Source organism: Leucopleurus acutus (assembly GCF_964270905.1).
Source record: "Leucopleurus acutus genome assembly, chromosome: 4".
NCBI classification, from domain to species: Eukaryota; Metazoa; Chordata; class Mammalia; order Artiodactyla; family Delphinidae; genus Leucopleurus; species Leucopleurus acutus.
The window spans coordinates 52,906,890-52,921,805 of NC_139146.1; the positions used below are offsets into that span (position 1 = coordinate 52,906,890).

General features: G+C 35.8%; 1 protein-coding gene across 1 annotated transcript in view; it reads left to right on the forward strand.

The window, feature by feature from the left end:
* The window catches only part of TBC1D19 (TBC1 domain family member 19), a 154,868-nt gene that overhangs the window by 48,120 nt on the left and 91,832 nt on the right, over nucleotides 1-14,916 (forward strand). Inside the window, exon 4 of the mRNA XM_082838743.1 lies at nucleotides 1,403-1,478. Coding sequence (XP_082694869.1) covers nucleotides 1,403-1,478 — 76 coding nt within the window. The remainder of the gene's footprint in view (nucleotides 1-1,402; nucleotides 1,479-14,916) is intronic.

Genomic DNA, 14,916 nt, shown 5'->3' on the forward strand with positions numbered 1-14,916 from the left:
AGAACGTGGTTGCTTTGCTGTAGGTACAAGTTATATGATTAATTTCAATGGGAGCTATATGTTGTGAAAGAGATTGAAAACTCTAAGTAAATGTTAAATTGTTGTGTTCTCCTATTGCCTTCTCTATGATTTTATATCACTCTGTGCCTCAGTCATTACATTTCAACCATCGTGGCTTTTTCTGATTTTTAAATATTCCATATTTTCCCACCTCAGAGTCTTGTGCTTGCTGTCCTTTTACTTAGAATGTTCTTCCCCCAGATCTTTGAATGGTTGGCTCCTTTTCACTCATGTCTTGGTTCAAATATTAGCTTTTCTAGACACCTTCCCTGCCCTTCCAAATCACTTTTGACTCTATCCTGCTCTCATTTTCTCATGGCACTTATTACTATTTTATATTATTCTATTGATTTATTTGTTTGTTTTTATAAATATTGACTCTTTCTTCACTAGAATATTAGGTACATAAGAACAGGAGATAACTGTCTTAATCCTACCATATACTTAGTACTTAGAATGGCTCAAATATTTGTTGAATAAATAAATCTGTTTTCTTAATAAAAAACAATACATTTTGAATATAAAATGTAATGTTACATAGAAAACATAATTTTCAAGACATTAAAATTTTATTAAATTTGTGAATTAATGTAGTATGTAATATATTAATACTAAAACATGGCTATTACAAAAGATAGTATTTTTACTATCATTTCAATCCTATGGAAAAGGAAATTGGGAGAAATGAGAAAAGTTGATATATTAGTAAGTTAATGGACTTTTTTAGACTTCAGAATTAAAAAAAAATTTCTCTAAGTGTTATAGTACTTACATACTAAAATTAACAGTTGTGAAAATTTTCATGTGAGCACTTACAGAGCTAAGTAATTTTTAAATTTACCTAAATTTATGAATTCACTTTAACTTTTACCAAGTCAGTAAATCGTTAATTTACAACTACTATGCTAGTAGGATAAGAATTAAAGTTTTATTAGGTTATTATACCTTGTGTAAGCACATAGAACTGCTAACAAATATCTATTTCATTTCTATCATGGACTACAGAGGTAAGTAATTTCTAACCAGGCGAACTGATTAATTATTAAGAGTAATGTATATACTTTTCAATTCTTAGCATAAGGGAAAATTGTATCAAATACGTAACTCAGACTTCTTTGCCCCCTATATATGCTTTTGTGGTGCTTTTGTAGTTTTTCTTGCTTGCTTTTGGTTTGTAAACCTTTTGAGGGCAGGGGCCTGTTTACCTGTATATAACCAGTACATGGCAGTAGGCTCTCAGGTCTGTGGTTGTTGAGTGAATAAATAAAAACATGTATTCTTTGTTTATTTTTTTTAAAAAAAGAGTAATGTATAATACTCAGCTTCCTCTTTTTGTCCCCAGGTTTCCTTTACCTAGTCATCCTGCTGCACCTCCTGAACATCTTAAAGAACCTTTGGTATACATGAGGAAAGCACAGGTTGGCTACTGTTCATTTTAATTTTATTTTTCCATACCAAGTTATATAATGCAGAGTGAAAGATCCTTATTAATATTAGGACTGTATTTATTATGTGAAGGACTGGGTAAAGACCATTAAAGTGAGGTGAATACTATTTGCATACTTTTTATTTTCAGTAACCAAGGATTGCACTTACTTAACTATAGTAATCTTGAAAATGTTGAGTAGAAGAAAAAAAAATCATGTACTATACTGGCCTAAAATTTAAAATATCATAAAAGTAAATATTATGAAACAATTTGTTCCTAATGTTGTGTGATATTAAAGGAATGAAATGGGAATGAACTGACTCACTCTTCCCTTAAAATTTTAGCTTTTGACACCAGTGTTACTGATACTATATTTGAAACATTTGTTTTCACAGCAGGTTATACATACTAATTGTATTCTGTTACAGAACCTAAATGAACCTTGTATCTAAAATGCACTGAAAACAACTAAAAGTCACTTTAAAAGCATAAAATAAAATAACTTTAACAGAAAAACTGTAAAAAGCTGTTAAAGTAGAAACTTAACAAGTTCTGTCACATGCCCCTAATTCTTTTAGCTGGCCTTTGCCTTGGCCCTGTGTGGTCTACCTGCCTGTGAGGTGGCACTATTCATGAGCCTTCCTCACAGTGCTGGGGACTCTCTAACTAACACTGCTGAGGCATTTAATGGACCTCATAAGTCAACCTTCTTTCTCTATCATAGTCTCAGAAATTATTATGAAAATTTTCAGATACACCCTAAAGAACTCCAGTGAACCCGTCACCCAGCTTCAACAGTTATCATAGTTCTGCTGCTCCTGAGAAGTGTTCTGCTTGCTTTGAGTTACCATGCTCCACAGTGGTAGATGTTAGGCAGGTTTTTCTTTTTCTGCTTTTATATTCATTTTAAAAACCCTCAAAATTAGAGGGTGAAAGGAAGCAATATAAATAAAAAACATGGAGATATTTGAGGAAATATGTAATATGTTTCTATCTCTAGGTGGTACTTTAGGGCTAGCAATCAGACGGTATTTATTATTGATGTGTCATAAATCATAATCATCACGTGATACATGTATGAAATAATTGATCTTTTGTTGTAAAGATATAAACTCAAGAAAATAAAACTAAATGCTTAGGTCTAAGTATTTTTTGGCAAAATTTGAAAATTTCTGAAAGTTTTAGAGAAAGTATCAGTTTTAGCATAAGTATAAAAAACAAAGCACAAAAGCTGGTTTCCTATTAAGACTGAAGAGATACAGAGATAAATAACAGGTCTGTTCTTAAAGCCTACTGCTAGTTGCTGAGACTATATATTAATGGTAAATATAGGTATTGTGTATATACACACAAGGAGTATGGTACTCCTCTCTTTCCTCTCCAGGCTTACCTGCTAGATCCAGAGTTGGCACGCTACAGCGCATGGGCCACATCTGCCCTGCCACCTGTTTTTGTATGGGTAGCAAGCTAGGAATTTTATTATTTTTTTTAACGTTTTCAACTGGTTGAAAAATCAAAAGAAGAATAATATTTTGTGACCCATGAAACTTATAGGAATTAATAAAATATGTTTTATTGGAAAATAGTCATGCTCCTTTATTTACATATTGGCTATGTCTGCTTTTGCACTGCTATGTCAGAGTTAAATAGTTGCTTTAGAGATGTTATGACCTGGAAAGCTTAAATTTTTTACTGTCTGCCTTTTTATAGAAAGTTTGCAGATTCCTGCACTAAATTAGTCCCTTTAAGAGCAGGGACTGTGCTTTTAATCCTGAGCATCTAAGCATAGTGCCTAGCCCACAGAACACTCTCGGTAAATGTTTGATGAAATTCAGTTGACTCTTGAACAACGTGAGTTTGAGCTGCATGAATCCACTTATATGTGGATTTTTTTCAATGCTAAATATTGCAGTACTACACTAACCTGCGCTGGTTGAATTTGCAGATTCAGAACCACAGGAATGGAGGGCCAAATGTTAAGTTACACTCGAATTTTCCACTGTGTGGAGTGTTGGCATCCCTAACATCCAAGATGTTCAAGGGTCAACTGTAATTGATTCTTTTTTGTTTCTCTGTTCGTTTGAAATTCAAGAATTGTTTATTATTTATCAAAATAAGGGAAGTGACATTTTTACAGTCTTTCTATGTGGGTCTCTAAATCTGCAAGACTGAAGATTTTTTTTGTTGCAGTAATTATTTTTTAATATCTTTATTGGAGTATAGTTGCTTTACAATGGTGTGTTAGTTTCTGCTTTATAACAAAGTGAATCAGCTATACATATACATATATCCCCATATCTCTTCCCTCTTGCATCTCCCTCCCAGCCTCCCTATCCCACCCCTCTGGGTGCTCACAAAGCACTGAGCTAGTCTCCCTGTGCTATGTGGCTGCTTCCCACTAGCTATCTATTTTACATTTGGTAGTGTATATGTGTCAGTGCTACTCTTTCTCTTTGTCCCAGCTTACCCTTCCCTCTCCCCGTGTCCTCAGGTCCACTCTCTATGTCTACCTCTTTATTCCTGTCCTGCCCCTAGGTCATCAGAACCTTTTTTTTTCTTTTTTTTACATTCCATATATATGTGTTAGCATACGGTATTTGTTTTTCTCTTTCTGACTTAACTTCACTCTGTATGACAGACTCTAGGTCCATCCACCTCACTACAAATAACTCAATTTCATTTCTTTTTATGGCTGAGCAATATTCCATTGTATACATGTGCCACATCCTCTCAATCCATTCATCTGTTGATGGACACAAAGGCTGCTTCCATGTCCTGGCTATTGCAAATAGAGCTGCAGTGAACATTGTGGTACATGACTCTTTCCGAACTATGGTTTTCTCAGGGTATATGCCCAGTAGTGGGATTGCTGGGTCATATGGTAGTTCTGTTTTTAGTTTTTTAAGGAACCTCCATACTGTTCTCCATAGTGGCTGTATCAATTTACATTCCCACCAACAGTGCAAGAGGGTTCCTTCCCTTTTCTCCACACCCTCTCCAGCATTTACTGTTTGTAGATTTTTTGATGATGGCCATTCTGACCATTATGAGGTGATACCTCATTGTGCTTTTGATTTGCATTTCTCTAATGATTAGTGATGTTGAGCATTCTTTCATGTGTTTGTTGGCAATCTGTATATCTTCTTTGGAGAAATGTCCGTTTAGGTCCTCTCCTCATTTTTGGACTGGGTTGTTTGTTTTTTTGATATTAAGCTGCATGAGCTGCTTGTATATTGTGGAAATTAATCCTTTGTCAGTTGCTTCGTTTGCAAATATTTTCTTCCACTCTGAGGGTTGTGTTTTCATCTTGTTTATGGTTTCCTTTGCTGTGCAACAGCTTTTAAGTTTCATTAGGTCCCATTTGTTTATTTTTGTTTTTATTTCCATTTCTCTAGGAGGTGGGTCAAAAAGGATCTTGCTGTGATTTATGTCATAGAGTGTTATGCCTATGTTTTCCTCTAAGAGTTATATAGTGTCTGGCCTTACATTTAGGTCTTTAATCCATTTTGCATTTTTTTTTGTATACGGTGTTAGGGAGTGTTCTAATTTCATTCTTTTACATGTAGCTGTCCAGTTATCCCAGCACCACTTATTGAAGACGCTGTCTTTTCTCCATTGTATAGTCTCGCCTCCTGTATCAAAGATAGAGTGACCATATGTGCGTGGGTTTATCTCTGGGCTTTCTATCCTGTTCCATTGATCTATATTTCTGTTTTTGTGCCAGTACCATGCTCTCTTGATTACTATAGCTTTGTAGTATAGTCCAATGTCAGGGAGCCTGATTTACTCCAGCTCTGTTTTTCACTCTCAAGATTGCTTTGGCTATTCGGGGTCTTTGTGTTTCCATACAAATTGTGAATTTTTTTGTTCTAGTTCTGTGAAAAATGCCATTGGTGGTTTGATAGGGATTTCATTGAATCTGTAGATTGCTTTGGGTAGTATAGTCATTTTCACAATGTTGATTCTTCCAGTCCAAGAACATGGTATATCTCTCCATCTGTTTGTATCATTTTTAATTTCTTGCATCAGTGTCTTATAGTTTTCTGCATACAGGTCTTTTGTCTCCTTAGGCAGGTTTATTCCTAGGTATTTTATTCGTTTTGTTGCAGTGGTAAATGGGAGTGTTTCCTTAATTTCTCTTTCAGATTTTTCATCATTAGTGTATAGGAATGCCAGAGATTTCTGTGCATTAATTTTGTATCCTGCTACTTTACCATGTTCATTGAGTAGCTCTGATAGTTTTCTGGTAGCATCTTTAGGATTCTCTATATAGTATCATGTCATCTGCAAACAGTGACAGCTTTACTTCTTCTTTTCTGATTTGGATTCCTTTTATTTGTTTTTCTTCTCTGATGGCTGTGGCTAAAACTTCCAAAACTATGTTGAATAAAGGTGGTGAGAGTGGGCAACTTTGTCTTGTTCCTGATCTTAGAGGAAATTGTTTCAGTTTTTCACCACTGAGAATGATGTTGGCTGTGGGTTTGTCATTTATGGCCTTTATTATTTTGAGATAGGTTCCCTCTATTCCTACTTTCTGGAGAGTTTTTATAATAAATGGGTGTTGAATTTGTTGAAAGGTTTTTCTGCATCTATTGAGATTATCATGTTTTTTATCCTTCAGTTTGTTAATATGATGTATCACATTGATTGATTTGCATATATTGAAGAATCCTTGCATTCCTGGGATAAACCCCACTTCATCATGGTGTATGATCCTTTTAATGTGCTGTTGGATTTTGTTTCCTAGTTTTTTGTTGAGGTTTTTTGCATCTATGTTCATCAGTGATATTGGCCTGTAGTTTTCTTTTATTGTGACATCTTTAACTGGTTTTGGTATCAGGGTGATTGTGGCCTCGTAGAACGAGTTTGGGAGTGTTCTTCCCTCTGCTATATTTTGGAAGACTTTGAGAAGGATAGGTGTTAGCTCTTCTCTAAATGTATAATAGAATTTGCCTGTGAAGCCATCTGGTCCTTGGCTTTTGTTCTTGGAAGATTTTTAATCACGGTTTCAATTTCAGTACTTGTGATTGGTCTGTTTATATTTTCTAATTCTTCCTGGTACAGTCTTGGAAAATTGTACCTTTCCAAGAATTTGTCCATTTCCTTGTAGTTGTCCATTTTATTGGCATATGGTTGCTTGTAGTAATCTCTCATGATCCTTTGTATTTCTGCAGTGTCAGTTGTTACTTCTCCTTTTTCATTTCTAATTCTATTGATTTGAGTCTTCTCCCTTTTTTTCTTGATGAGTCTGGCTAATGGTTTATCAATTTTGTTTATCTTCTCAAAGAACCAGCTTTTAGTTTTATTAATCTGTGCTATTTCCTTTGTTTCTTTTTCATTTATTTCTGATCTTTATGATTTCTTTCCTTCTGCTAACTTTGGTGTTTTCTTGTTTTTCTTCCTCTAATTGCTTTAGGTGTACGTTTAGGTTGTTGATTTGAGATGTTTCTTCTTTCTTGAGGTAGGATTGTATTGCTATAAACCTCCCTCTTAGAACTGCTTTTGCTGCATCTCACTGGTTTTGGGTCGTCGTGTTTTCATTGTCATTTGTTTCTAGGTATTTTTTGATTTCCTCTTTGATTTCTTCAGTTGTCTCTTGGTTATTTAGTAGCATATTGTTTAGCCTCCATGTGTTTGTATTTTTTACTGTCTTTTTTCCTGTAAGTGATATCTAGTCTCATAGACTTGTGGTCGGAAAAGATACTTGATATGATTTCAATTTTCTTAAATTTACCAAGGCTTGATTTGTGACCCAAGATATGATATATCCTGGGGAATGTTCCATGAGCACTTGAGAAGAATGTGTATTCTGTTGTTTTTGGATGGAGCGTCCTATAAATATCAGTTTAGTCCATCTTGTTTAATGTGTCATGTAAAGCTTGTGTTTCCTTATTTATTTTCATTTTGGATGATCTGTCCATTGGTAAAAGTGAGGTGTGAAAGTCCCCTACTATGATTTAGTTACTGTCAATTTCCCCTTTTATGGCTGTTAGCATTTGCCTTATGTACTGAGGTGCTCCTGTGTTGGGTCATAAATATTTACAATTGTTATGTCTTCTTCTTGGATTGATCCCTTGACAGTTATGTAGTGTCCTTCTTGGTCTCTTGTCATAGTCTTTATTTTAAAGTCTATTTTGTCTGATATGAGAATTGCTACTCCAGCTTTCTTTTGATTTCCTTTTGTGTGGAATATCTTTTTCCATACCCTCACTTTCAGTCTGTATGTGTCCCTAGGTCTGAAGTGGGACTCTTGTAGACAGCATATATACGGGTCATGTTTTTGTATCCATTCAGCCAGCCTATGTCTTTTGGTTGGAGCATTTAATCCATTTACATTTAAGGTATTATCAATATATATGTTCCTATTAACAATTTTCTCAATTGTTTTGAGTTTGTTTTTGTAGGTCATTTCCTTCTCTTGTGTTCCCTGCCCAGAGAAGTTCCTTTAGGATTTGTTGTAATTCTGGTTTGGTAGTGCTGAATTCTCTTTTGTTTGCCTGTAAAGGTTTTAATTTCTCTGTTGAATCTGAATGAGATCCTTGCTGGGTAGAGTAATCTTGGTTGTAGATTTTTCCCTTTCATCACTTTAAATATGTCCTGCCACTCCCTTCTCGCTTGCAGAGTTTCTGCTGAAAAGTTAGCTGTTAACCTTATGGGGATTCCCATGTATGTTATTTGTTGTTTTTCCCTTGCTGCTTTTAATATTTTTTCTTTGTATTTAATTTTTGATTGTTTGATTAATATGTGTCTTGGTGTGTTTCTCCTTGGATTTATCCTGTATGGGAGTCTATACGCTTCCTGGACTTTACTGACTAATTCCTTTACTATGGTAGGGAAGTTTTCAACTATAATCTCTTCAAATATTTTCTTAGACCCTTTCTTTTACTCTTCTTCTTCTGGGACCCCTATAATTTGAATGTTGGTGCATTTAATATTGTCCCAGAAGTCTCTGAGACTGTCCTCAATTCTTTTCATTTTTTTTTTTCTTTATTCTGCTCTGCGGTAGTTAGTTCCACTATTTTATCTTCCAGGTCACTTATCTGTTCTTCTGCCTCAGTTATTCAGCTATTGATTCCTCCTAGAGAATTTTTAATTTCATTTATTGTGGTGTTCGTCATTGTTTGTTTGCTCTTTAGTTCTTCTTGTTCCGTGTTAAACGTTTCTTGTATTTTCTCCGTTCGATTTCCAAGATTTTGGATCATCTTTACTATCATTATTCTGAATAGGTAGACTGCCTATTTCCTCTTCATTTGTTTGGTCTGGTGGGTTTTTTCCCTGCTCCTTCATCTGCTGCATATTTCTCTGTCTTCTCATTTTGTTTAACATACTGTGTTTGGGGTCTCCTTTTCACAGGCTGCAGGTTCGTAATTCCCATTGTTTTTGGTGTCTGCCCCCAGTGGGTGAGGTTGGTTCAGTGGGTTGTGTAGGCTTCCTGGTGGAGGGGACTGGTGCCTGTGTTCTGGTGAGTGGGGGTTTATCTTGTCTTTCTGGTGGGCCAGACCACATCCAGTGGTTGTTTTGGGGTGTCTGTGAACTTAGTATGTTTTTAGGCAGCCTCTCTACTAATGGGTGGGGTTGTGTTCCTGTCTTGCTAGTTGTTTGGCATGGGGCATCCAGCACTGGAACTTGCTGGCCGTTGAGTGGAGCTGGGTCTTAGCATTGAGACTGAGATCTCTGGGAGAGCTCTCGCTGATTGATATTACATGGGACCAGGAGGTCTCTGGTGGTCCAGTGTCCTGAACTTGTCTCTCCCACCTCAGAGGCTTAGGCCTGATATGGCCTGGAGCACCAAGACCCTGTCAGCCACACGGCTCAGAAGAAAAGGGAGAAAAAAAAGAAAGAAAAATAAATTTAAAAAAAATAAATAAGTAAAATTATTAAAATAAATAATAATTTTTTAAAAAGAGAGTAACCAAACCAATAAACAAATCTACCAATGATAACAAGCACTCAAAACTAAACTAAGATAAACATAAAAATCAGAAACAAGTCAGTCGCAGACACCAAACCCCAAGTTTGCAGTTGCTCCCAAAGTCCTCCGCCTCCATTTTGGGATGTTGTCTATTCAGGCATTCCACAGATTCAGGGTACCTCAAGTTGATTGTGGGGATTTAATCTGCTGCTCCTGAAGCTGCATGGAGAAATTTCCCTTTCTCTTCTTTGTTCGCACAACTCCTGGGGTTCAGCTTTGGTGTTGGCCCCATGTCTGTGTGTGGGTCGCCCTCAGGCATCTGTTCCTGCCCAGACAGGACGGGGTTAAAACAGCGGCTGATTAGCGGGCTCTTGCTCATTCAGGCCTTTTGGGAAGTCTGAGGTCTTCTGCCAATGTTCAGTAAGTGTTCTGTAGGCGTTGTTCCACAGGTAGATGTATTTTTGATATATTTGTGGGGAGGAAGGTAATCTCCACCTCTTACTCCTCTGCCATCTTGAAGGTCCCTCACTACTAACTTTTATAACTACCAACTTTCAATCTGTCTTTCTCCTTATGTACCTTCAATTCTATTAACTTTAACCTCAAGCAGATGAACCCTTATAATGTGTCTCACTGCCTTCTAACAGACCTTCAGTGATTGCCAATTGCCTAACAAATGACGTTTCTACTCCACAGCCCACCATTTAAGAGCTTTTACTATCTGTCCCCAGCTACTCCTTCCACTTTATCAGTCTCTGCTGTCTTATAACTGCCGTTTGTGCCATTCCAAGTGAATCATTTTGCGTTTCCTCTTGCATCTTTAACACTTACTTTGTTTTCCTGTCATGGAAAGCCCTCTGCCTGCTTTACATTATGTAAATCCCATCTATTTTGTGTCAACTCAGATGGCGTCTCTTCTCTGACGTTGTTATTACCCTGTTGAAAGGATCTCTCCCTCTTTTGCACTCTTGTAGCACACTGTCATTTCATGGCCTTCATTCACAAATTGCATTCTATTATAGTAATTTCTGTACGCATCTTTCTGTCTTTTCCTATAAGCCTCTGGAAAGCAGTAACAATTTTAAAAAACTTTTGTGTAACTGTTACCTCTAGTATACTGACCTTTATGTAGCAGGAGCTTAGTAAGTTTATAATGAATCAATAAGTAAAGGCATTTACCATCCTTTCTAGCAATTATTACAATATTTACTTAAAAGATATTTACTGAATGCCTACGAGTAGAAGACACTCTGCTATGTGCTGTGAAGATTCAGAAATAAATTAGATACAGATTCTGCCTTCAGGTAACTTCATGATTTAATAATTGAAATAAGACTTGGACATATGTACCTATAACATAAGGTAGAAAGTGCTATGTGCTATAGGGAAGATGGCTAGGAAGTTTTCTGGGCTGATGAGGGGAAGAGGCTCCTTATACTGCATCAGCATTTTCCAGAGTGTTTTATACTGAATCCTAGCCCTGAGAGATACTCCATAAAAGGGGGTTCCAGGGACAAATAAGTTTGAGGATGGAAGTACACATTGTTTTCCTCTTGGTGAATCACAGTTTATTATTTTTAGTGGACTTGATTTTTTACAAGAGTTTTAGATTTACAGAAAAATTGAGAAGACAGTACAGAGCGTTCCCATGGAACCCGTACCCAGTTTCCCTATTAACATCTCACATTACTATGGTACATTTGTTACACTTAGTGAACTAATATTAATACAGTATTAATAACTAAAGTTCGAACTTTATTCAGATTTCCTTAGTTTTAACCTCATATCCTTTTTCTGTTTTAGGATTCCATCCAGGATACCACATTACATTTGGTTGTCATGTCTCCTTAGGCTCCTCTTGGCTATGCCAGTTTCTCAGACTTTCCTTGTTTTTGATGACCTTGACAGTTTTGAGAAGTACTGGTCAGGTATTTTGTAGAATATCCCTCTCTTGGAATTTGTCTGATGTTTTTGTCATTATTAGACTAGGGTTGTGGGTTTTTTGGAGGAAGATCACAGATATAAAATGCCATTTATAGTCATTAGATTATATCATGGTATATACTATCAGTATGATATATCACTGTTGATGTTGACCTTGACTGCCTGATTGAGGTATTATTTGTGAGGTTTTTCCACTGTAAAGCTACTCTTCCCCCCCTGCTTTGTATGTATACTGTCCCATCTGGAAGGAAGTCATGGTCCACACTTGAGGAGAAGTTATGTTCCACCTCCCTGAGGGGGGAAGTATCTACAGAAATTATTTGGAATTCTTCTTCACGGAAGAGTTGTCTCCTCTCCCCCATTTATTTATTTATTCAATCATTTATTTTTATCAGTAGGGACTCATAGATATTTATTTTATACTTTTTTTAAATCTAATACTCCTTAATTTTGTTGCTTACAATTTCTTTTGGCATGTTAACAGCTCAGAGAGGTTCTGCAATAAAGAAACCGTTTAATTTTTATTTAATCTATTGTTGTTCAAACTTATGTAATCTATTTCCATGTAAAATACTTCGGGAACTATTTTGCTACACCTTTCACAGGAAGCAATATTTGAAGAAACTTATATGCAGTGTGATAAATATAAGTGCATAAGTTTTCTTGTGAAATAATAGTAGTAAGCACATAGAGCTCTAATTATGTGCCAGCTACCATTCTAGTGCTTTACAAGTATTCACTCATTTAATATTTATGCTGACTCTATGAAATGATTCACTCTTACAGTCTTAGATGGGGCCAACTTTACCAAACTACTCAGTGGAAGACCTGGAATTTGAATCTGGACAGCCGCTCCAGAATCTACACTACCTGACGATATTTAGCCTATTTCTGTATCCAGTCCAGAAATGCCCAGACAAACTCAAGATGTGCTGCGTGGTTGAATTTATCCTATTCACTGTCAATCAAGTAACCTTAGCAAAAATGAGAATTTTGCTAGTTTTATATTAGTTCAATTCACATCCCCTTCCTAATTGGCCTTTCTGCCTTCTGTATTGTCACTCCATTTCTTAAAACCTCTAAGACTTTTAGGATAGAGCTCCAATTCCTTACTTTTGCTTAAAAGGCTATAAGTGATCTTGCCCCTTTTTTACTGTTCGGGTCTCATCTTTTGCCTCCTCACACTGTCCCTCCCCCTACTGCCACTCCCATGCCCACTTCCACACACGTACATTCTCTCTCTCTAGTCATCCTTGATCTCCTCAGTTGTTCCCCAGCAGGAGAACCTGTGCTCATGCTGTTGCTTCTACCCAAAACTGCCTACCCTCAAATCCCACATATTTTTGGCTAACTTCTGCATATTCTTCAGGTCCTGTGTTAGATGATAGTTTCTTTGGGAAGGACTTCTGACCCCTAGTTCTCAGATACTCAGATATTTATCCTGTTTCTCCAATCTTCCACATGGGAGGCACCCTATACTTCCCACCACAATACTTGGGTTGTCTGTATCATCACTAGATTCTGTAGAGCAGGGCCAGTGTCTTTCTTTTCACAATTGTGTCTGCAACATCTGACATAGTGCCTAGCCCATGGTAGACGCTCAATAGATATTTTTTTAAAATAATGAATGAATTGAATAATCAAAAACTGCAAAGTATTCCCTTTTAGAAAATATTCATACCCTTATCCCTAGTAATTTCATTTCTCAGACCCTAAAGGAAAGAATCAGAGAAACACAGAAATTCATGTTCATGATAATAGTAAAAAATTTTAAGGCATCTAAAGGAACAGCAATAGGGCCTGCTTAAATATAATATGGAAACTCCAAAAGACAATGTTATACAGGCATCAGAAATGACATTTTTGAAGAAATATAATGACATGGGAAATTGCATATGATATAATCTTAAATGGAAAAGCAAACTATAAAAACAAAATAATTCTGCTTTAATTAAATGTATATGTATGCGTGTGTATATTCATACACACATATACATCTCAATTGTACACATACATGCATAGAAAAAAATGAAGAGAATAAAATGGTAACAGTGGTTATTTTGGCTGATTGAAATCTATGAATGCTTATTTATTATTTTATTCTTTGCATATTATTGTTTTTCCAACTATCTTGAATAAATGTGTTACTTTTATAATCGGAGACTTACTAAAACCTTTTTCCATTAGGTAGCTGGATGATTATTATTTTGTTTTATTTTATTCTTTTCAAGGTGAAGAAAGTAATTTTAAACTTTATAATTTCATAGTTGTTTGCATGTTATATATTTATTATGTATTTTTAATGACTTCTTATTTATTTTCATTACTATGAAAAAGTAGCAAGGTGATAGTTAATACCCATTTAAAGATTTCAATACAGTTGCAGTTCTTTTGTGAATCTTTTGCCTCTCATGGCTTAGGAACTACTGTATTTATAAAACTCTTGAGATACTTTGAGTTAATACCATAGATTCCAATTATTAGGGAAACTGATTAGAATGCAACAATAATTTCATTTAGAGAGGATATGGGTTTAGGTAAAAGGTAATGTCTTCCTATTTAAACATTTTAAATGTAAAATGCCATTCATTTTCCTTTTAAACAACATTTTAAAAGATCTTTATTTTATAAGTCTTTGGGGTAGAAACTATTACTTTCTTCTTATTTTGTATTAATGCACTGTCGTTTTTCAATAACTTATTTGCTACTTCTACTTTTTTTTGGTGCTAGGTACACACTGAAATTTTTACTTAAATAATAACATAGAAATAACTAGGATTTTTTTTTTGAGCATTTAGTTTTGAGACTTAGAGCTTATTTATTCACCCCCAGAAATAGGACCTGAGAAAAATTAAGTATCTGTAAAACTGGAGCTAAAGTGGACCTTCACATTTATCCAGTCCAACCTCTAGAGTTCGTCTCCTTTTGCTGGAGAGCTTCTGGAAACAGGGAATTCACAGTTTCACTGACTTAACCCATTTTGATTAAGTCTTCTTACTTGCTGGAAAGTTTCTTGCTTGTGTTAAATGGTTACATGCTCCTTATAACATTTACTCACTGGTCTGAGCTTTGTGCTTTATAGATAGAAAGCATTCAGTACATGTTAGTCAGTGAGACAAAGGAATGAATGAATACCACTTACTCAAGATTAGAGTTCTTGAGGATGACCTAAAGGATGACCCAGCTTAAAAGCAGCCACTTGCTTCATCTTGGATTTCTCCTCATTGTCAGGAAATCCTATTACTATTTCTGATGTCTGAGCAAATGATTTCTCTGACCATCGAAGACTTCAATGAAATGACTTCTGACTATCTGACTGAAGTTCTTGCAAGACGTACCTTGGAAAAATCCTGCCAACCTTGCCATAGATATGGAACAGGGAGTAGGGAAGTGGCCAACCACTGGGGTCGCTTTTCTTTCATTATTTTTAGGATTTTCAAGGAAGTGGTATGTGTTCTGTTGTCAACTAGAAGTTTTGATATACCTGGCTTCCTATTGCTTGCTTATTGTTTTATGTTTTCTTTGGTTTATGACATATAGACTGGTGTAGCCCTTATGAACTTTTTGCAGC